This window comes from Ciconia boyciana, chromosome 1 (assembly GCF_034638445.1).
Source record: "Ciconia boyciana chromosome 1, ASM3463844v1, whole genome shotgun sequence".
NCBI lineage: Eukaryota > Metazoa > Chordata > Aves > Ciconiiformes > Ciconiidae > Ciconia > Ciconia boyciana.
Window position 1 is genome coordinate 188,440,195 of NC_132934.1, and position 24,192 is coordinate 188,464,386.

A 24,192-nucleotide genomic window follows, 5' to 3' on the forward strand; every position below is an offset into this window, starting at 1 on the left:
AAAGAAAGAAAGATTTATAAATGTCCTGAAGAAATTTATTTTGAAAAAGTATTTAGGGACTGGGGATTTCAGATTATGCCATTCATGTATGCAGCAAGGAGCAATGGTGAACAGCCCCCAGTGGTTTCAACTGAACAAGCTGAAATAGAGAATCTTGCTATTGCAACCAAACCCTCTTAGTTTACTGCCAGCACCGGTCTGTCTGCACGGGCTTCCTTCACCTTCTGCCGACTGCAGTGTGCAGAAGGGAGGCCTCCAAGGGGTAAGAAATTGCTGGAGAAAGCTGTGCTGCCTGGTCAGGTCTTTCATAAGCAGAGAGGCAGTCACACTTCCCAAAGCTAGTCTTGGTATCCATTTGAATATTGCATTTTTTTAGTTATTTCCTGATGTGCTTGTATTTATTCACAGGTAATGCCCTCCTTGGCCCTTGACTTCAAGTTGCCTCATTTTAACTGAAGCTCTGCAGTGCTTCTGTCTTTGTAGAGTAAAAGTATTTCTGCTTGGAGTTAGCACACTGGTGACTTGCAGTACGGGAGACCTGCAGGTAAAACCTTCACCTCTGGGGCCACCAAATAGAAAGAGTATGTTCTTGATTAGTGGAAAGCTCAGAAAATTGAAAGACTTTATGCAGAAATTTTAATTTTAGATGACACATATACTTGAATTCCAGCTGGTTGTTTACTGTAACATTTATATCTACTGAGGCACAGAACTTTTCCTAAATAAGTAAGAAATACCAAACTGCCCAGTAAATAAATAAATTTTTGCACAGTATGGCTAAAGGACAAACTAATGTGTACCACATGCCAGATTCTTCCACAGGTCTCCCATGGATTCGATGAATCTCCCTTTTGCTGTGCTTGGTTAGATCTCACAGTCTGATTCTGAATATTTTAGTGAAGTTAAGCCTGGAGAAAGATGTCAAAAGACCCCAGCCCTAGACTTGGTAAGTGTGTCAACTTTTAGATAAAAAGTAAATCTCTTTGCCTTGTGTGGATGACTGTGCAAATACAAGTCATTATAAATGCATCTACAGAGAAGAAGAGGGAGGCAAGAAGGCATCTGGGCTTGCTTTTGCAGCAGAAGGCTGGACAGAGCTGTTTAGCTCCAGGTTGTCCTGGAGATTAAAAGTCAATAATAGAGACAGCCTAAAAATCCTTTTCCTCTTTACTGATCCAGAGGATCCCGCTCAACCTGATCTCCAGTAAGGAGCATGCCATTGTGCAACATAGAGCAAACTTGTTCACCTGAGAAAGCACCATCCCTGTGTTCCCCAGGTGAAAACTTAGCCCATCTTTAGAGACAGGACAAAGAAATGTTTATGGGAGTGTTTCAGCAGTGTTTTGGCACCACATTGCCATGTCACATCCAAGATGAAATTGCTCCTCCTTTGCCCTGCTCAATCCCGTGGTTCCCAGATGATGCTGAGAGCGCAGGGACAACTGACGTCAGAGTGGCAATGCTGAAGGAGCACTGAGAGAAGGGCAAACCCCACTCCACGCAGGCCGTCTCTATGGATGCAATAACTTTCTTCTGCTGGGAGCTGGCTGGGTTAGATGTGCATCTGGCAAGAGGCTCCTCTTTCTCATTAGCCCTCCCTCAGGCCAGCTATTCTCACGGGGAAGTGCCTGAAGAAGGGAAGGTCAGGGAGACCTGCCTGCAACCTCAGGTGCATTTTAAAATCTGAGTGTATGAAATATGACAAGGAGTGGAAAGGCATGGGTACTCTATATCCTCCTCAGCTCAGAGGCACGTGGATACCATAACATGTCATGTTTAAAGAAGCAGGGCTGAAAATAAGCACTAATTTCACATGGACACACACTCATCTGCACGTGCACACATACCTGCTCAACTGAGGTTGCTAGCTTTTCTAAATAACTGAATTAGAAGCTGTGTTTTCATGATCTGAAGTCATTGCTACTTACATCAGCCTCATTTTAATAACTGTGTGTGTAGGTCGTTACAAACATTGGCAATCCCCTGAAGACCCACAAGGCCAGTGCTGTAAAACCTTTAGCCTGCAGTTTGGCAATGCATCAGTGCTGCTGTATCTGTTATCTCAAAGGAGATGTCCTGCCAGCTCTCAAGTGCATGGGGTAGAAAGGGTATAGGGTAGCAGTGGAGATTTCTGCAAGTTTTGTAGCCCTGTAGTTTGTCAATAAGATGTAAAGTTTCATTTGGGTCCGGTGAAGACCCCTGGGAGGAGTCCTCTGCCTGCACATCGTCCTGGTCCCTATCCCAGTATCCCAGCTGGGATGGTGGCGTTGTATTTCAAATGAGTTTGACAGGGCACATGGCCCCATGTGCCAGCCCTTCTACATGGACTCCAGCTTGCTCTGCGCATCTGCCTGCACTTTAGTCCCTGCCTCCCACCAGGGAAGGCCTGCCAGGAGGGAGAGAGGATGGTATGTTGCTTGCACAGTGCCTAGAGGAAATCAAACCACCGCTGCAAAAATCTAGGGGAGGGGAAGGTTTCTAATGTAACAATAACAGTCTTTAAGACCTCCCACCCTGTAATTTAATTGCATTATTATTTACAATACCAATTTATTTGTAATCTGATCTTTGGTGAGATTGAGACTTATCACTATCCCTGAGTCTGGAAAGAGTAGAGAGTAAGGGGGTGTCTGGCTAAGCGTGGACAGGAGGCCAAGGAAGAGGCTTGCCTGGGGGATGCTGGCTGAGCAGAGCCGAAGTCCAAGGTAGCCAGATGGCAGCTACAATCCTGCTGTCAGCTGGGAGTCAGGAGGGAGCCAGGCTTAATGTTGTCCTCCAGGGGATGTAGGCTGATGACGGCTCTGTAACCACTTCATCCATGGTGATTAGAAGTGATTAGAGGTGACTGACCTTATGATAAAGAGCTGAATATTTAGTTTGAAAAATTGCACGAGGTGCCACAGGTCTCCAGGCTAGCTCTGCGCAGAAGGATGAGGTTCTACTCATTCTTATTTAAAGCTCCTGGATGGACAAACCTGCTACTTCTGTGGCTCAGCAAAATGCAGCAGAGCAGATCAAACACCCTTTTTCCTTTCTGTGTACTCAGTTAATATTGTTTAAATTGCATTGGTGTTTTTAAGTTCCCTGTAGCAATGGTTTAATTTCTACTCAAAAGAAGTTACAAATTTACGGTTGTCACTGGCTTAGGTAAATATGTTAATTTGAAAAGGAAAAGAGCCTCTAAGTTGGGATCAACTCCAGCCACTTGTGATACCCCTCCTGTTTAGCAGAGGACCTTTTTGTATTCCATGTCAGATGGCTTCGCAATGTTCACTGTTCAGGTCACTAGGAGAATAGATTTGGGGATAATTGTGCTTTGAGAAAGAAAGAAATACCATACGTTTGTAACAGGATCTTCCCAGATCACACGTTATCAGTTGCCTTTTTAGCTATGAAGCTCCTGAAGGCTCCTCAGGGCTAACTTATATGATATACATGCTACATACACAGTAGTGCTTAAAAATATATATATATATATATAGTAGCAATAAACTAGAAATTATGGAAGATCTTAGATATTCCACTATCATAAGCAACTAATGCGATGGCTCCTGGGGCAGTCTAAGTGACAAGATCCTCTACTATCCCAGTTTTTATACTTCTGGGCTTTTAATTATTACTTGGTATGATTTGTTGAATGCTGGTAATTTACTTAACTCTGCCTTAATCCTCCACTGAACTGAACAGAGATTTCTGTTGGTATCTCTGAGATTTCTCCAGCAGTGCTGCTTGACCTCGTTGTGTAGTTTAAAAGGAGACTGAATGTAACTATCAGATAAGTTGTTTAATTATTATTCTTTTTTTAGCAAGAATTTTGCACTGAGTCTGAAGGGCACAGACAACCAAAACTGTAATTCTTCTGGATTTTCTAGACCTCAGACCAGGTCCCACTTTAATCCAGCTCTTTGTCTTGTGTCTCCATGCCTCCTTTTGTGGTTGCTTGCAGAGGCTGCTGACTAAGCATATGGTCAGCTTCTTACTAGTTATACAAGGAGACTGCACCAATGGCTGGACAGTTATTGGGGTAGATGTCCTGATGCAATGGATAATTTGGAAGGAAAAACAGGATGAGAAGCAGTTTAGAGACCTGCACTGGTCTGAACATCATGATTCAGGGTCCTGTGCTTTATGCTTCACTGCCCACCCAGTGGATTATGCCCTTCACCCTGACCAAACTGCTCTTTCGTTAAATCAGTGCCCTGGTCACACTTAGAAGATGGCAGGGTTGAAGAAAAGGTGAAAAAATGATAGATCATATCTGCCCGTATTTCCCATCCCCAGGTGTCTATGTAGATGCTATAGCTTCTAGTATTCCCTAGGCTTATCTTTCTGCTAAATGTCACAAACCACTTGGAAAATGAAAAATAAATACATGAACTGTCCTTGCAACAAGAAACAGCTACTCTGAATGCCAGAGGGACCTCCTCACGTCCTGCAGTGGTATGCAAGGCAGGGCTGGTTTTTACCCAGGGAACATTCAGCTTAAAACTTTTGGGCACTTTTACGCTTGTAAGGAGAAAGTTATGCTGCTCACTCAGTGCACCTGAGACCTAAAACCAGACAGTATTTATCTCGGGATACTCACAGTTCAGCTCAGCCTATGATCCTAGCAGTAGCGGTCAATTTGACATTTCAAAACTCAGATCAAATACAAAATCGTTTATGTTCTGCCGAAAGGAAACAAGTCTTCCCAGTAGGTGTGATTTACTTGCAACATAAATGCAGGCTGAATACTGTGAAATACACAGCTCCAATTTTGATCAGCCAGAAAAGAGAGCTGTTATTGTGATGCCTCAGCCTGCTTTCAGGACGTCATAGGAGTTTGACAGGCTGTTTTCCATCAATGACTCTGGAGGATGTCATAGGAAAAATCAGCTGACAGGTATTTCTGAATTTGTTGTAGGTAATTAGGAATATGTTGTCTCAGCTCTGACAGAACCCCTGATTTTTATTAGCTGGGCTTCTGCTTAGAAATGGTGCCAATAGCATGGGCGAGGAAATGCACTGGGAAAGTTAATAGCAGCCTGAGTGTGCAATAGTTTGCGATGTTCCTGCCAGTTGGGGTAAATGTAAGGATTTCATTTTAAAGCAGAATTCTGCGATACGTTTCTCTTTCTTAACATTATAAAATGCAAAATCTGGCTTAAATAAAATTTAATTCTTTAAAAATACATAAAAGAAGCTGTGAAATTGCTCTGTATAATTTTAAAGTGACTGAAGATTTCTTTGTTCTTGACATTTTCTTTTATGCAATACAGTGCTGCTTTAACAACACTATTTTTAATTTATAAGGCGATTAAATGCAATTACAGTGTACAGATGACAGAGTTTATAAATCCCAACATGATTCCTTGTGCACTTCTTTTCTGCTCATTTATATTGCATGTGGCTTCTGCTATGCAGAAATCCCAGCTCCTCTGATTAGAGATGCTCAAGTAATTTCCTGGTCAATATAGGATCCCCTTTTGAGCATATACTGTTGTAGAGATCTACCAGAAAAAGATCAGAGCATGAACATGTCCTTTCTGCATTTTGCAACATCTCACATAGCACTTTCTGCAGAAAAGGGTATCCTGTGGTGGGACCTAGACTCATCCTTCCCCTTCTGGATGGGGAATCCATTCTGGATTCTTGTATGTATTGCATGCTGTGCTGAGTACATGACTGGCTAAAAAATATAGCCTTTCAGAGAACAAGGGATAATTTATAATAAGCACTATACTGTTACTGCCTTTTTTCTTAAAACATTCAATTTACTCTGAAGTATCCTACAAAGAGAGACTGGCTGATTATAGGTCATATTGCCAACCAGGAACACGTATTCATTCATTCAAAGAAACCTGGTAATAGGACCAGCCTGGTCCAATTGAACTTAAGGCTTTTTTGCCAGTAGCTTCAAGGGGAAGAAGAACATGGTCCTTATGGTCTTCAAAGCAAAGACAAGTTTAAAAAAACAAAAAAAAGACAATGTACAAATTCTGTCATCAGTACCTTGACTAACCAGGTTCTTTCCACATAGCCCTCCTATTAAAAATACAGCTCTATCGTTTAAAACTTGCCCTTAAAAATAAAACCAAAGCAGAAAGAAAAGCCACACATTAAAGTTGTGACCACTCCTCATTCCTTTTTTCACCCATAAAGCAGAATGTTTCTTGCAAAAGAGATGCTCACAAAATGGATGTGTGCCTTTTTCATAGGCAAAAACTTTCTAACTCCTCCTGATAATCAGGTAATTACACAAAGAAAATGGTAAATGTATACATAATAATTCTTCATTTGACAATACATGTATACTGGTATAATGTATTCTTCCCCATCCACATGTATGCCAGGTTGCTCAATGTCTCTGGTTTGGAAATGTGGCCCTATGGATTTTTATGTTGTTTCTTTATCTCTGTGTTTCCGAATTTGGAGAATTTAGAAAGCAGTTCAATCATTACCATTTCTTTGAACATTTTTTCATAAAGAAACGTATAAGGCTAGTAACACCTCCTTGTCAGATAATGAAAAAAAAATATATAAGTTCAAAATGCAAGCTTTTTTAACCTTCACAGATATGAGAGGGAGATACGTGTGGTAAGCTGTTGGTCCGGTGAATGAGACCTGTTCACTCTTCTGGGAAGAACAAATCAAGCAAAGGATTCTGTTACATGGGAAATATGGGAATAATTTACATCAGTGAGGAAAGTAAATTCAGTATTTCTGTCTCTTTCTCAGAAACATCTTAAGTAATGTCTCATAACCAGAATACATAGCCAACTCAGAAATGTGCATCACAGCATTGAATATTAACTTCCCTTGGACAACCTACGCATGAAGTGCTCGTTTACTTATTAGTTGTCACTGCTGGGGGAGTCATTAGTATGGCAATGAACTTTGTACTGGCATAATTGTTGCTGACTACTGAGCCTCATACATTGTGTCTCTATAAAATAATACAATGATGAACTTCCTACTTCTGTGAGATGGTGATGAAGCTCTAATACTTTGTTTATGAAATTTTGTGCCATGGCCCTTCATTATAGTTAATGCAAATTTCTCTATATGTTGTGTCACAATTTTTTACAACATCTTTATGGCATTTTATTTTCATGGCGGCATCTACATCCACAAATAGAAAAGGTCCGAGGGGATTGCCCAAACACAAAACCTACAATGTTTGCCCTTAAGATCCTCCAGCTGGAAAGAGCAAACAGTATGTTCACTCTCTGGGAGATGATTTCATAAGTATGATAAAAAAAAGAGAAATGTTAACTCAGGAAATGAATATAAATACTGCTGAGAATGCAAAGCCAAGTTTTCAAAAGAAGAAATGGAAGCGAAGTGAATGAATACATGGTAAAGAGAGTAGTGTAGCAGATATTTCAAGTTTAGCTCCAGCACTTCCAAATTTAGGTGCTCAACTTTAAATCTATACTGTTGGAGTACAGTGCTGTGTGTAATTATTTGCAATTTTATGTATTTTGGCAGTATATTCCATGTTATAACAAGTGGTCTTTTCCTATGCCAAGCCATCCCTAAATTAGACTTGAATGAACTGGCAAATTATGTCATCTGGAAGAAAGGGAAGATATGGTGGATCTGGAACAGGGATTCCCAACCTGCAGCCCCTTGGCTATTTGTGCCTTTTGGAAACAGTAAAGGGACTTTCAAATGAAAGCTGCTCTTGGCAAAAGGAGGAGTGAGCTGAAGGAGGCCAAAGCTGTCAATAAACCACAATCCAGAGACACTGGTAGTTGTACTCTCCCAATTCCAGCTGCTTCCCTGGCCCTTCGTACTCTGTAGGACAGCAAGACGTCATGCAGAGAAATTGCAGGCTGCCTGGGAAGGAAGTGTAAGCCTCTATGTCAGCATAAAGCTTCACACTGCCAAATTATCAGCGGGTTCAGTTACACTGGGCTTGTTTCAGACACCTGCAGATGATAACTTTTTTCACCTTGCACTTTGGAGAACGTTGCTTCACATGCTACAGTATTTCTGTATTTTTGAAGCCTCGAAAGCAATGGCAAAATTTAAGAGAGTTATGCAGTGGGAGACATTTCACCAGCTTCATCCAGCTCCACTTTGGACTTTTTTTCTGCATGAAAAGTACTGAATAAATCTAAGTTGTTAGTGACTGAGGAGAGCAGAGACTGCCTGAAGGCAGGGAACAGATGTGTAGGCTGTGTGAGAAATGATAAGAGAAGAAAAAACTCAGCTAAAAGAGGATTTGGGCTTCATCAAACTTCACATTACTTAGACCATTAACAGAGGCATAGAGAGAAATAAGGACTGAGGAATTATATATATATATAAGGGCTTAATATTTGTGACTTTCTTTTGTGACATACTGTTTGCTCTTTCCAGCTGGAAGATCTCAAGGGCAACCATTGTAGGTTTTGTGTTTGGGCAATCCCCTCGGACCTTTTCCATTTGTGGATGTAGATGCCACCATGAAAATAAAATGCCATAAAGATGTTGTAAAAAATTGTGACACAACATATAGAGAAAGGGCTTTATATTTGTGACTAAAGGGCCACATTAATTCTTTTATGTGGCCCTTTCAAGGATTTTTGAAGGAGAGAATGATGCATTGTTGGCCTCTTGCAGAGCAATACCTTTCTTAGGCCCACTTAGGACTCAAAGGTGCTTTACCTGTATTTTTCAGCATAGGGTCTATTTACAATTCTATAGATTCCAGTTAAACACTATTCGAAATTCAACTCTAATTTTTCTAGGAAGGGGAAATGCTTGGGGTTTTTGCACCTGTTCTCAGTAATGACCTCTGTGCTTTAAAACAAATGGAATAATTTTCAGGGTTTAATGGGCTTTTGCCTTCAACAGCTACAAATAATCTAATTATCTAGCCACTCTGGGTACTGGATGATTTAAGAATTAAAGACACGATTAGAATCTGTTACAGTAATTAGAATCCATTTTAAACCAATTGCCTGTGGCATTACATGGTCTACTGAAAGAAAGGCTGCTGGCTAAATGATCTTCTTCCACTAAATGCAAAAACAAATGTTAGTACAGTTTTTTTTTAATCTAAGAAAGTCAAGATTTCAGAAGTCAAGTAAATCAAATTATCTGTCCTTTTTTATGCTGTTTTTTAAATACTTCATATATCACTGAAGCCAATGAAAGGAAGACCACTGACTGACTGGTCTTTGGATCAAATTCACTGAATAAATTTGTAAATTCAGTGAATAAAAGGAAAATTACAAATTTAGGGAATTAAGGTGTTATTACTTAGGTAAATTAGAAGTCATAATGAAAGAGGTGTGGGTAGATTGGGAAGCACTAGGAGAACTTCTGCATGCCCCACAAATCAGCTAGAAGCCATGCCCCAGAAATCAGCTAGAAGCACTTCCAGGAGTCAGTGAGCAGGTGGATAAAGGTGATCCAGCTGATATAATGTTCCTGGATTTCCAGAATGCTCCGACAACACTGTTTTGTCAAAGGCTGTTAAAGAAATTAAACTCTAATGGCCGAAGAAAAAAGGTCCTCTTGTAGAAAAAGGATGGATAGAAAGACAGAAAACAAGGGGTAGGATTTAATGGTTTGTTTCCATAGTGAGGACAGTAGAAGGTAGTGTCCAACAGCCCTCTGTGTTCATCAGTGCTGTTCAGCCCATCTGTGACCTGTCTGCGTGGACGCTGGAACTGAGTAAATGTGCTGGCAACGCGCAGCTGTTGGCTGCAGAGAATTGCAGAAGGTCCTCATAAATCTCAGCTAATGGACAGCAAAGTAGCAGACAAAACCCAGTGCTAAGAAATAAAGAGTTGTACATTAGTTCAGGGGAACCCTATCCAGATATGCAAAACTATTTTGCACTACTCAAGAAAGAGGGGAGGGACATGAAAATGGTCAGAGTGCCGGAACACCTCTCCTATGAACAAAGATGGAAAGGCTTGGGCTTTAGCCTGGAGAAGAGAAGGCTCCAGGGAGACCTTATTACATCCTTTCAATGTATAAAGAAGGCTTATAAGAAAGATGGAGGCCTTTTTACCAAGGCCTGTAGTGACAGGACAAGGGGCAATGGTTTTAAACTGAAAGAGACTAGATTTAGGTTGGACATAAGGAAGACTTTTTTTACGATCAGGGTAGTGAGACACTGGAACAGGTTGCCCAGAGAAGTTGTGGATGCCCCATCACTGGAAGTGTTCAATGTCAGGTTGGACAGGGCTTTGAGCAGCCTGATGTAGTGACAGATGTCCCTGCCCGTGGCAGGGGGATCAGATGAGATGATCTTTAAAGGTCCCTTCCAACCCAAACCATTCTGTGATTCTGTGATTTTGGAGCCACTGAACTCAGTGTGCAGGGATGGTCCTAAAGACTAAAAGAAAGGCAGGACTTATTAAGGTGGGAATTGAGAACAAGGCAGAAAACATTACTACACCACAGGAATTCAGGCTGTGTCCATGTCTTGAATATTGTGATCTGGCTACCTATGTGTCCAAGAGGATGTAGAAGCACTAGAAAAGATTCAGAGAAGGGTACGAAGATGACCTGAGCATAGGATACTGCCACACAAACAGAGCCTAAATAGCTCGGCACTCAGCCTGGTAAAGCAGTCATTGGAGGAGCCTATGCGAGAGGATGGACTAAGGATTTTGACAGTGAGAGAGCTATCGAGGGTCTCTGATCAGCAGGTTCCCCCCTCTTCCCCTGGTAAAATGAGCATCTACACAGGGGAACATGACATCTTTCATTTCTTTCTCTTGCTTTTTACCCTCTGTCTCATACATCATGAAAATTCACAGGGCACCAGCTCAGCTGCAAACTGGGGGAGCAAAGGGAAGCCAAAGCATATCTAACTGAGGCTGGAGGGCAAAACCTTGAGAAACTCCCACCTCTCTGACTTTGTCAATGAGATGGCAGCCACATCGTGCGCTGCAGAGAGCGTGCTGTGCCCAACACCAGCTCTGCCTGTGCCAGCTATAGCTATGTGAAAATGCAGAGTTAAATAATTTATAGCCCTGCCACTCTAAGTAGCACTGAGAGCCTGGAGACTGGTAAATGATATATAGAGCACCTCTTTGTTCAGAAACCATTTCCTATTAGTAAATGATATAGAAAGCACCTCGTTCCTCAGAAACCATTTCCTATCTATTCTGAGTTGGATCGTGGCAGATCAGGAGGACAGGGTCGATGACTGACTGACAGCGAGTTGCGTGGGTGATCTGGGATCTATCAAGGTTTCTTTATAATACTGGCATTTTTATTTATTCTATTAGTATAGCAATATGCCATGGTGCAACCTCAGTCCAGCCTGGCAGTGACTAGCTCAGCAGCTTCTTTATAGCTTGCTGTGTGTTTGCTTCCCTATCTGTCCTCTGGAGCACATCACATTTGCCAGAGCTCATTCACGACACAGTTGCCAGGCTGGGAACTGACCCGTTTTCCTTCAGCTCGTCTCCCCATGCCCCTTGCTCCCATGGGACTAGCAAACCAGCTCAGCACCACTTCATTCCTGCACACCTCAGTGTGCTTGCCTGTATTCATTTATAGCTATTTAACCTACTCACTGTTTTAATGACAGGTGATGTGTGAATGAGATGGAGTTTACCCATCGGACCGCTTATTTTCCTATCATCCACCATTCCCTTACATGTGTCTTTATCCAGATGCTGTAAAGCAGGACTCTGTCCTCTTCACTCATGCTACACTTGAGTGCTTTCCAATAAAATAAGGGGTTGTATTTTTCAGTTCTATAAATAGGGACCATGTTGCTATCACTTGCCATAGTAATAACAAAAAACATCTGTGTCTCATCTGATCACGGTTAAAAGAAAATTCTCTAGAGAGCAGAAAAGGTATTTTTACAATGGGTAAGTTGTTATCAGTTATTACTGCAAAGAATAGTCCTAACTTTTGAAATTAAATGTCAAGATATCAAAGAACTAACCCCTCCTGCTAGAGGACATAAACCGTGTTCTAACTAATAGGGCTTAAATAATATTTTTTTCTGGATTCATTTTAATAGTTAGCCACTCTCTGAAGAAAGATGCTGAGCAGCATGGACCACTGATTTGCCCCTGGAATGGTCATTCTGATCATTCTGTGAATTTATTAGTCTTTAAAAAGCAAAGCACAGTAATTTCACACACACTAAGCACAGGCACCACACACACAAATGCAGACAAACACAGTACGTACGAATTTAAGAAATGCTTGACTTTTTTATGTTATATGGAGAATGCACCGAAAATATTTGCACTTAGCAGTGTCCGAGATTGGAAAAACTGGACAGATTAAGTAATATGTTTTCTACTGGATTGATAAAAAAGTGACTGTAGAGATATAAGGTATGATTCATCTCATATAAATGAAGACATCTACGTCTGCGTTGCTCTAGGCTTCCTTTATAGTTGAGAGCTAGGTATTTTTAGGGTGGAGTTCACCTGGCCTGTGCTAGGCATCTACATCTGATCAGCTGAACACACCCCAGAGCCACACACGATGCTCTTGAACCTCGGCAGGTCTTGGAGGATGCAGATCTGTCCTCCTGTTGAGAGAGGGTTCCCACTATTTCTTGCTGCGCTGCAGAAGATACAGCTAATTCAAGCCATAAATATCCTAGACTGCTTTTTCTCAGATTCTGGGCCAAGATCAAGTGAGAGGCCAGGAGGCGATTCAGAGCGGTGGGCAGGCAGCAGTGTTAGGCATCATCTCCTTTCCTTCCCCTTGGAAGAATGGTAATGGATTACAGTTACCACTTGCAATAATTTATATTAGCCAGGGAAGCAGCTAATTACCTTTGATTGCTGGCAACACTCATCTCTTCCAGGGCAAGAGAGTGAATTTTTCTTCCTTCTGAATAAGTGAGCTGCCAATGCTTGGGGGGTGTACAAAACCAGCTGAGCTGAAAGGGAACTGTGCTTTCAACACATTTGAGAACCATTGCCCCAGGTGTGTGAGGAAATCCCTGATGGCATCAGACTCCAAGTGCTTTCCACCTCCCTCGCCGTGAAACTGCTCTGCACCGACGGTGCTGCCACCACGGGAACGGAAAAGTGGCACTCCCGTGCCCAGTTTTGAGCCTCTGGGTTTTGCCAGTGCCAAGAGAGATTCATCTAGGGAGTCATTCAGGGCACCTATTTTAGGCTGCAATTCTGAAGTGCCCTGTGGGGAAACTTCTCTCATTTACGGTGTACACAGAGTATCTAATGCCTCCTAAATAGGATGCATAAATACCCTACCCTACGCACCGAGAAAGGCAGGAAAGATCTGCCCATAAGGAGCATCTCTAAGCAACTTACCCTAATAAGAAGTTGGGAACAACTGACTTACATAAAACAGGGAAATCTTTTTTATGGTTGAGATCATTTTTTCTGTTCTGATGTTAAGGCAATGATGGATAATCAATATGGGAAATAAACACATCTTTAAAACAAACTTGAACCCAGTAGTCCTATCACTGATATATATTCCTTCAGTGACAGTGCTGCTCAGTTCTCCTCCATTTCCCATTGTCGTGGTTGATTTCCATTGCATAATTACTACATTACAGCACTTCTTCGACTGTGGCAAGCAAAATATTGCAGGCAGAGAATACAGTTTTAGACTGCAATATATATGTCAAATCCTCTCAAAGGCTAGAAATCTGCAATTACATGCTGAGATATTGCCTCACTTACCAACTGATATGGTCCAAACAGCAATTATTTTTGCAAAAGCCTTAGTTCTTGAGTTAAACTGGCTGTGATGGATGGGGTTTCGAATGGCAATATAGCGATCCAGTGAGATGGCACAGAGGTGCATGATGGAGGCAGTGGAGAAAAGCACGTCCAAGTAGATCCAAACGGCACAGAGCTTTGTAGGTAGAGGCCATCTGTATCCTGCACAAGAGAAAGTTGACATCAGCTGAGAATATGACATACTCACATCTTTTGTTGTGACACGTATGTCTTAGTGCATATATCCTTCTAGTAGGAGCTGGTAGTTAAGTGATGCCTTCAACAGAAGCTGCCTGACACTGTTTTAAGAAACCTTTTTTATTTGCTTGCAACCTTCTAACTCTGTAGCTTTTGGGATTATCTCTGCTTCTTTCCCAGGCTACAAGCAGCATATGGTTTTTTTCTTTTTAATTCTATTTGCATAATGCTAACGCTTGATGTTATAATTAACCATTTCTGGCAGCAAATGTATGGAAAGAGAAGCAATTCTGTCATTGTAAACCTGCAAGTTCTCAATTTTGTTTTAGGACTTTTTATCCACGTGATTACTGCATTGTTAACAGCTGCTGATATGCAAAGCCGCCTAAATTCTGAAACTGAAACTTTAGATTTAGTGGCAGCTGAAGAAAGAAATGTATTTTGTTGCATATCAGTGATACGTATCTCACCTGTCTTTAGGCACCTACCACATACTTAAATAAGGATATTCCCTGTATCGATGAATATTGATAGGCTCCTCCAGAGAGAGCAATCCAAAGCAAATGCATTACTGTTTATCAGTATCCAACCTACATCTTCTTTGCTGCAAATTAAGCCTTCCCTTTTTCCTTGTTCTTTCCACTAGCCATAAAGAATAATTGATTGCTGTCCCTTCTGGAAGCTATTGGAAGATGGCTATCGTGTCTTGCCTAGTTTTTTCTTTTTCTCTTCCAGACTAAACAAAGCCAATTCCTTTATCTTTTGTTTACAGATGATGCTTTTAAAACTTTTGTGCTTCTTGTTTCTCTGCCCTGGAATCTTATTTAATTTATCCACATCTTGCTTATCATTCAGTGACCAAACCAGGACTTGGTACTCCTCCTGACTGCTAAGTGAAATACAAGATTGCTTCACAGGTCTTGCAGGGAATGTTCTTACTTACGCAACCTGGAACGATGAGTGCCTTTTGTATTAAAATATCATACTAGTGACACATGCTTAGCTTATGATCCGTTTTGACAGCCAGATCTTGTTCAGCATTCCTGAAGCATGGACTAATTTCCCCAGCAGTAGTTGGTTTGCTGTCTTTTTCCTAAGTGGGTATCTTTGCATTTATCCTCACTCAATGTTATTTCTTCATTTCAGACTTTCTCTTCAGGGGTCCAGATAATTGTTGATGATTCTGATCCTGTCCCTCTGAGTGCTTGTAACCTCTCCCAGCTTGGTGCTTTTGGAAAGCTGTGTAAGCTCACACTCCATACACTGTCCAAGTTGTTCGGAGCTGTACTGAGCAGACCCAGGCTAAGCAGAGCCCTGCAGGACCCCCGTTCAAAGGCCCTTCTAGTCCTGCAGGGAACCACTAATACCTCTCCTTAGAGCAAGTTTTGCAGTTAGTCATGTCCTTATCTTGTGGTGATTTAATTTAGAGCATATTACCCAAGCTGCCCATGACAGTGTGGCATGGGGCAATGCCAAAGCTGGTATTGTGAGAACACGCTAGTGTTTCAGGGGGTGCCTGTCTCCTTTGTAGGTACAGTACAAGATTTGCAACAGTAGGAACAGCAGAGGAGCTAGGTCTGCGCCTAATGAAATTTAGTCTCAGTAAGCACTGAGGAGACCTGTTTCTTGGTGCTCTTGGACTGCTGTAATACGAGCTGACCCTGACAAGCCATACAGCATTTATGGGTATGTTTTATCTTGTTTTCTGGTCTTACAGTGGGGAATCTTGTCTCTGGAGTGTGTTACGTGAGGGCTGGCTTTCAGGGGCACGTCTTCCCAGCAGTATCTCTCTGTCAGGCCAGGACAGTTTACACAGAGAAAAGTGATAAAGTATTTTTACACTTGACTACATGCATCTGTTCCCTTGCTTCGCTGGCCTTTGGGAACTCATTTGTCGTATCCTTCTAGACCTCTTTTCCTTGTTCTAAACCTGCATGGGGCAGGGGTAAAACAGCATCCATCAGATAAACTAGCTTGGAAACTACAGGACCAAGAAAGGGGAAAGTACATGAGAGGAGCCAACTGTGGGTGCAATAAGAGTTAGGAAGGGTATAGATAACATACTCCAGGCAGGCCTTGGGACATTTTATGTGGCACATGGCACAGGGCACCTTTGCCTTGTGCTGTGCTCTGGCCACTGTCCAATTTACCCCTCGACATATCCAAGGGGAAGCCAAACCAAACCAAACCAAACCAAACAAACCAAAACACAGCTGCAATTTAAAGGTTGGATAGGCAGGTAAAGTTTTATGAGGTCCAGGTTTTCATGTGGTCCAGGAGAGCTCATGAGGTCCAGGAGCTCATATGAGGGAGTCCCATGCAAGGGACAGCCAAGTGATGCTTGTGCATCTATACATTTTCAGGTTGGGAGGCTGAGAGGGAGGGCAGGTAGCCCCGAGAATGAGATAAGATTTTCTTCCTGATGTAGCCAGAGAGTAGCATCCAGGAGAGGAGAAATGTTTTCTCCCAAGGCCTTTCAGGTGAGGAGGCAAACAAGCCAAGCTGGCCAGGATGGCTGGGCTGCTGCTTGCTGGTAACAGGAGGTGCGGGAAAACTGTTTTGAGTGAATGGCTAAGGAAGTGCTGTAAGGAAAGAAGAGAGGAGAGTCTGTAGGCACGGGCAGTTGCTGAGGAGGCCCTGTGCACCGTCCTGCCTTGTCAGAAGCACATCAGCCGAGGCCATGTCCGGGGTCAGCACGGGGCTGGACAGGAGCCCTCTGAAATGCCTGGTCCTTCCACTGCAGCAGGGAGTTACGCAGCATCTGCCAATAATCCTGTTACTGTCGCCCCGCAGCATGGGACAAATCTCCGAGGCAGGAGCAACAGGCATCCAGCACCCTATGTGTTTTTGGGTGGGAACCAGCACTGTTGTTCAGCTCTGTGAGTTTTCTGCTCTGTGGGCACGTCCACCTTGGCAGGACTTGCTGGGTGTCTTTTTTTTCAGCAGAGGCTGGTGCTGCTGTGTGGATGGAGAAGCCTGCCTGGCCCAAAGGGTGCGGGCTGGGGCAGGCACATGGCTGGTGTGGCCGGGCACCTGAACAGGAATTGCCCACAGTAGCTGTAAAGCTCTCAAGAAGGAAATAATCTCTCTTTTGAGCAAAACAGTCACAATGCCCCTTCCAGGGGCTGCGGGGCAGGTGGTGGAGCACACTAGTTCCCCAGCCTCGGAGGAACCCCAGCAGAGCAAGGCGGGTGCAAAGGCCCCCAGTTTGGGCTCAGGACTATCAACACAGGTGATGTGGTTGATGCTGGCTGCATCCTGGCCTTTCTCTGGGCAGCTGAGGCCAAGCAAATGCTCCTGCATAAGGGGAGGTTTCCCTCTGCACCCTCACTGGTTGTCCTGGAGGTTGACAGTGCACCATGCTGAGACAGCTCTTCTGGCACCTGCATGCACCACCTGATGATTTTTCACCCCAAGTTACCTTGCAAAGGCCTCCCCTCTTGACTTTGCAAGGGAAAAAGCAGGGAGAGAGGAGGCAAAGCCAGCACACTCCCTCCCCTATGGCTGTAGCTGCCCAGCTGCTCCTCTGTGCCGACGATCGCAGAGGAGGGCGATGCAGCTTTCCCCCCGCGACGAGGGTTTCGGCTTTGCTGCGTGCAGGAAATCCCACATCCCGACCTCCAAATCACTTCCGAGCCACGGATTTCGGGTGCCTCTTTCCTCGGCAGCGGAGCCCGGCCAGCAGGAGTCCCTGTTGCATGTCTCAGGGAATCACGCAGGATTTAAAAGGGTTTCGGTAATCTCACGCATCGGACGATTTCTGCTCCCGCGGTCTCTTTTACACTGTTTCTCCCCACCAATGGTGATTGCACCCCAATACAATAAATCACAATGTTACACCATCACTGATGCCAAACAGAGTTTGCTAATGCTACCTGGGGGCAATCTGTGTAGAAATACTGAAACTGGGAGATAAACTTCCAGTCTTCTGGATGAAATCTCTGTTAAGTCACAGGCTCATGCTTGGACCTTCCGTCCCAAAACAGTGAAGCAACAGAAATCTTTGCAAACAACTTCACTTTCCTCCTGACGTTGTCTGGCTTCTCCTTGAACTGTAGCAATTCAGTTGTGGCACTAGAAAACTCATTTCTCAAAGTTTAGGGATTATAACAGCCTGACAATATTGGTACTGAACACATAGGCTGCTGCTTTTTTCTACGTGAGCTGTGCTGCAAGTGATTTTGGTGAAAATGAGAAGAAAGATCTGCTATTAATCACCTACAAGGGTATGAACTGTGAGTCATTATTCACTTAATTCTTGAAGAACTTATCTTGAGAAATCATAGCTTTGCATTTGTAAATGTTACTAAAAATTAGGCAGAATTAATTCCCATCCATTTTTTAACTCCCACAATATTTATTCCAGCATTTGCTGGTAAGTAGATGTCTAAGCAGGGTATTGGTGTTAAGAGAATTATTTACATTTGTATTATTTCATTAAAAAAAGTGAAGGGGTTGCCTACTTTGGATCTAAAGGTAGTCATTAGTGCTTCTGTGCATATTTGCAGAGCAAAGTAACTGGCAGGACCCTACATTCTCATTAGGAATATTGAAATTTAGGGGCCAGAGAAAAAAACCTGAAAGAATAGAGAGAACAAAGCATCTTCCTATACACTTTGAGACAATTCCTCCAGCAACTGAGTAATAAACTAATGCTATGGACTGTGTTTAAAATGCCTGTAATTATAAATATAAGGTAGGGAAAGATTCAAGTACTTCACCTATTCTTACATGCATTAACCAATTACCTATATTTCAACTTGTATGGAGCGATTACAATTTTTTGTGGTAAAAGAATGGAATAATAATAATAACAACAACATGTGCATGCAATGTTTAAAGCTCCTCAATACATGCAGTAGGTTACATAGCTAATACTCACCGTACAGTATGGTTAACATTGACACAGGCATGACAAGGAAACCCAGCAGCATATCAGCTATTGCAAGTGACATTAGAAAATAGTTAGTGGCATTCTGTAGTTTCTTCTCCAGTGATACAGCCATGATGACAAGAATATTTCCAGCAATGGTTAAAACAATCACTATCACTGTCAGCAAAGCTGGCCAGTTTTTCTGTGAAAGCTGAAACAGGGAAGAGTAGCACGGTAGACTCATGTTACTTTCACATGAAAGATTGGTTAGGTTTTCAGAGTCCACAGTCAAGTTAAAGAGATGTGATATATTAATCTCTCCAGCTCCGTAAACATTTCTGTAGAGTCTTCTCTCGTGATTTATTTGTATTAAGGAGTTTGCAGTTGGGTTCACTGAGCTCTCCTCATCACAAAGAATATCCATTGCTAAGTCCGAAACCGGTGAGATAAATAGTGAAAAATAGGGAATTATCACCCTTTGTCACCATCAGGCTTTATATTCCTCAGCTGTCCATGCCAGAAGTTGAGGGAGCACAATCTTTTGTCGACTGTATTTTTGCCACTAGTGTGATATAGAAAAACATACCAGAATTACTCCGAATGCTGAAATGTTTTGTTTTCAGTTCCATAGGAAGTCCAGCGTAGGCATACATTGAAAATCCAGCTGAAAAGCAAAACCAAACTGTAGGACGGGGAATGTGGACTTGAGGCTTCAGAGAGCAAAAATGTTGGAGAATAAAAGAGAAAAAACTTTTGCAACCACTAGGACTCCCCTCTGGAGCTATATCTTATTGCTAGTGGTAACTGTAATCACACAATTTTAAACACAGCAGTATTAAAATAGCTTGCCATACAAAACAGCAGAGCTCTCGCTTCCCTATTAAGAAAGTTGATTAAAGATTCCATCCAGCATCTTTCTCTTGAAATAATTAGATATGCTCTTATTTATAGTTCATCTTCCATAATATGGCTGATAGTCTCTGACTTCTGTTGTATTCAGTATCATTTTCAGCCTCATATCAGAGATTACACATTCTGCTCCATGCTGATTTTTATAGCTAAGTGTACCTTTTGGCCCAGCCTGGCTTCAGAATGGAAATTAAACAACTAGATACTGTGATAAAAAAATACAATTTAAGGAAGACTTACATTGTACTTCAGAGCCCACTCTCAAACAGCAATTAGGTGCGCTTTGTACCCTGATTTACCATATTCTTCACTGTGTTTAGCCAGTTTTGTGTCCTTTTTCTTCAGCCTCCTCCAAAATGGTGGTATTTGGAATAGTTTTTTGACTTCTAAACTGCACACTTGAGTGAAGCCAGTTCCTGTGCTGTGAGGCTTGCTCTTTGCTTCTGAGAGATAGGCTGCTTGCCGACTCTTTCCTTGTGCGTTTCCCCGCCCCAGGGCAAGCTATATTTAAAATAATAATAATAATATCAGAGCCCTTCTCGAAATGACACAAAAGAAAGAGCACACACGCACACACACGCGAAAAAGCAGCCTGCACGGAGGAATTACTGATTTCAACAGGAATGGAATTTCTTGCTCACTGCCTTGTTCGGTTTGTCAGACCTCCCACTATCTGGATGTCATAAACTGCAAGGTAACAACAGCAGAGGAGGGCAGGGGAGGGCAGACCAAAGAGGGTCTTTTTGGTAAACTAGCAGCTTTTGCAGTCTGCATTTTGGAGGTCCTCTGCTTGGGTGCTTTTTCAGTGCATGCTTTCCGTTTGCAGAGGATGGCTTGCAAACACAGCTGCATGCAATTACAGTGTTTTACAGGATGCAGGCTTAAAAGAGACAAAATCTAAGGCTCACGATCGTAGATACTAGTGAAAAATGTAAGTGTGAAGCTTTTTCCACGTAGAGGGGAAATTATGACACCCTTAAAAGGAAGGAGTCCTTCCTTTTGGAATTCACTCCCTTTCAGTTTTAACTCCAGGTCTGTGCTGACATGTTAATCAAATTGGCAATAGATATTTATAAAAAATCAAAGTCACTCTGATGTCACACTCATTTGTCAGGAGGTGGGTGTAACAGTTAACCCCAGCAATCTGTCCCAAGGAAGGGTCCCAAATAAAGCAGTTCAGTAAGGCAAAATGGTATACAGCAGAGGGGGAAACAAAACAGCTTTGCATCGTTTCTGCCTTGTACCTCTGCTGCCAGAACATGAATTAAGAAGTAGCCAACTCTTCAATTTTCAACATATCACAAAACCTACTCCCAAATTCACTGAGGCTTACAGCTGAGGGGGTCCGCTGCTCCTCTGCCCATCTAGAAATATATTGCAGATTTCCCTCATGTAGAGGGCAACGGCTTTATACAGGCAGGCTCAGGCAGTTTGGAGTGAGGGCTCAGAGAGGTGCGAGTGTCACCGGGCACTGGTGGGTCCCGGCGTGCCCGCGGGCCCATGGGTGCTGCAGCGTGCTCCCATAGCTCAGCTCTACACGCAGCACCGCTAACCCCGCTGCGGATCCCGGGGGGCTGCAAACACACGGAGAGTTACCACAGATCAGCTGGCACGTGCTAATCTCTTCAGGGGTCAAAACCTTATCAAAGCGAGTCTCAGAGCACCCCCCAAAGCCCGTCTGAATCTGAGGCACTGTTACAGAAAGCCTTTTACGGTAAAGTTCCTCTGGGGCTGGTTTTGCTCCAAGCTGAGCCCACACCAGCAGTCATCACAGCAGGACAGAGCAGCCAGGCAGTAGCTCCTACTGACGCCCACTTGGGAGTCAGAAATGAGTCATCCCAGCACTTAAGTTTCCCAGTCCCATAGGTGAGGCCAGAAGACTGTCTGTCAGGCAACACAAGCTAGTAAAAAAGGCTGATAATGCTGAGTTTAGCAAGAAATGCTTCAGCCCTGGCAGTCCTGTCCAAGAGCCAGAAGAGACCCTTTCCCTCTCTCATTTAACACGATAACCAAATGGGTTACTGTGTTCACCAAGTGAATTCGGCATTCGTGCTCCAGAGGGTTTGGCGGCTGTCCCCATGAAGATGCCCTCAACGTGAGAGTGCAGATCTGCTGCAGAGATTGTGCTCTGCTTCTGTTGAACACGGCTATTGTGCAAAACAGAGCACAAGACCCCTTGGCTAGCGCTACATATAATCCTTTGTGAGGAACCCAGGTGTCCTGTTATTTTCTTAGATGGCTCCCTCCAGGCTCTAACGACTCTTTAATGTAAGTCATGGGCGGGAGGTACTTTTTTGCAGGTGAATACCTAAACCGTGGGTCAGACGCTGTAGCTGCCAGCAAAGCCCAGTTTCACCAAGCAGAGCTGTGCACCTTTCTCCCACTCCAAGGATGAGATGGAAGTTTAGGACCTGGTCTTCTACTTTCCTGAATGAATACGCTATGAAATAGGCTGTGTGTAAAAGGCTTGTGAACCCTGATTTCACAGCTGCAGCTCCCTGTAGACCTGAAGCAGATACCTAAAGGACCTGCCTGTTCCTTACAGAGTAGCTTCATCTCCCCTTCACTGCAGTGGGTGACTTTCACTCAGATACTTCATCCTTCCTCTGCTCCAATGACTCATTTAAGTCTGCAGCTCTACTCTGGACATCAGGAATGTAAAAGGAAAGTGCAAATAGGCTGAATGTTGCCTTGTCTAAGACCTTTGCAGGTACAGTCATAAGCTCTTCAGATAGACACTGCAGCATTTCCTTTGGTCTAGCTGGAGACACATCACTGCAAGGTCTGAGTGCCTTCTGAGCACTGCTCTGTCCCCCCAGAAAATTATTTGGCATATGTGAAGCAGAGGCACAGGTGGATTAAATGTCTTTTTTAGGTTTGCACATGAAATGTGGATGAGTCAGAAACCAGTTTCGTGTAGCCCAGTATGTCAGAAACAAATCCATGATCTTACGATGTCTTCTAGCAAAGTATGTTGGATATGCTACTGAGCACAAGTGTATTGTATTATTTATCTCTGGGCTTTTTTTGACTGCAACAACCACCACCACCCCCAAGAACCTGAAAATGGCTTCCCTTCCATATAGTATCATTACAGGCATCAAACAACAAAAAAGTATCCAACCTTCCTGGGCTGAACGCAGTGAAAGGAGGGTACCAGGGCTTCCACGGGTGCTCTCGTCTCCTTGAAGAACTAAGCATGCACTCTGCCTTGAAAGAACAGTGAGATACAACGCCTGGATGATTTGTCATGTCTAAAGCCAGCCTTGACCACTGCTTTCCTAAAGGTGAATAGCTCTGGAAAACTGTAGGTCCCGTGGTCTTCCATTTTTAAACAAACAAGCTTGCACTCCAACAGTGGCAGAGCCTCACACGGTGAAACCTGCAATCCCAGGCAGCATGTCTGCACTAAAAACAAAGACAGCTGCAGTCTGTCCCAGTCTATGTAAATTAAGTGAAATCTTAGCTTAAAATGGCGATAATATGGTCTGCATTAGACATAAAGCATTCTTTAGAAACACAGATGGCACTGGAACAGTCTACGTATTGCTTTTTAATTTCTGGAAGGCATCAACGTATCAGATTCATGAGAGCCCCTCCTCTGTTCCCTAGCTCTGCTTGGAAATGTTGTAGGACATTAATTTGTCCTCTTGAGACAGATTTTGTGCTGTTTTTATGCTTGGCATGGTGCACATAACAGCTTCCTAGAAATGCAGCTTTTCAACAATTTCATCTGAAAGAGGGGAAGTAAAAAACTGAGTTTACATAACTCAAACTTAGTGTTCTCAGGATTATTTCAGGTATAAAACTCCCTGGTTTCTGAGTTTGCTATTGCCCTCCTTGATACTTTGAGTGGATTGTGTAATCAGTAAATGTATAAACTGCAGAGGTTAATCGTTCACTCTGACATCTAAAAGTGAGGCAAGTGGAATGTGAATAATTTGTGTTGTGATCGAGACTACTACTATTTGGTATCTGTTTACATTTATCAAGGGCTGTTGGAGCAGTTAATACTGTGGTGCCTTGAGACGTGAATCAGAGCCTAGTTATTACAAACCAGAACAAATAACTAAACAGTGCTGCTCTCTTTTCGATGCACACTCCGCAGTAGAGCTCATTCTGGATCTCTCAACCTTCTCGACCCATGCTGTTGCAGTGAGGTGAGAACAGGTTGACATGACCTTTCCGAAATCCACGCAGGAGCAGCATCTCTCACCCTTGCTGTCTGAGCAAGCTGGGTGTTGTGGCACCAGCACCCTGTGTCCTCCCATGGGCCATGGGTCCTGATGAATGAAAACCTGTGGTGAGTAACTGGTGTGTTGTTGTGGGGGTCTCTGCTGTGAAGCTGTCTGTCTGTATTGATTTGGTCTGGACTGCTTTTGAATGAGAACTGAATATCAGAAGTTGAGGCTGGAGGGGAAGCTGGAATAACTCAGTTTAACTGTAATTTCTAAGTGTGGTATATACTAAGCAATCTGTAATAAGCAAATATATATCATATTTATATATGTATATATATATATAAACCTGAAACTCTGTAAACTTTCATGT

At 43.0% G+C, this 24,192-nt stretch overlaps 1 protein-coding gene across 2 annotated transcripts in view; it reads right to left on the bottom strand.

Annotated features, from left to right (window-relative positions):
- HTR2A (5-hydroxytryptamine receptor 2A) overlaps positions 1–20,268 on the bottom strand; it is a 31,566-nt gene extending 11,298 nt beyond the window's left edge. Inside the window, exons 1-3 of one of the 2 annotated variants that reach the window (XM_072850206.1) lie at positions 19,882–20,268; positions 18,742–19,294; positions 13,623–13,823 (exon numbers count right to left, since the gene is read on the bottom strand). In XM_072850206.1, coding sequence (XP_072706307.1) covers positions 13,623–13,823; positions 18,742–19,156 — 616 coding nt within the window. In that variant the 5' untranslated portion in view covers positions 19,157–19,294; positions 19,882–20,268. Of the gene's footprint in view, positions 1–13,622; positions 13,824–18,741; positions 19,397–19,881 lie in introns of both variants that reach the window. The other variant, XM_072850205.1, reaches the window with a different exon arrangement.
- Between the last annotated feature and the right edge of the window lie 3,924 nt (positions 20,269–24,192).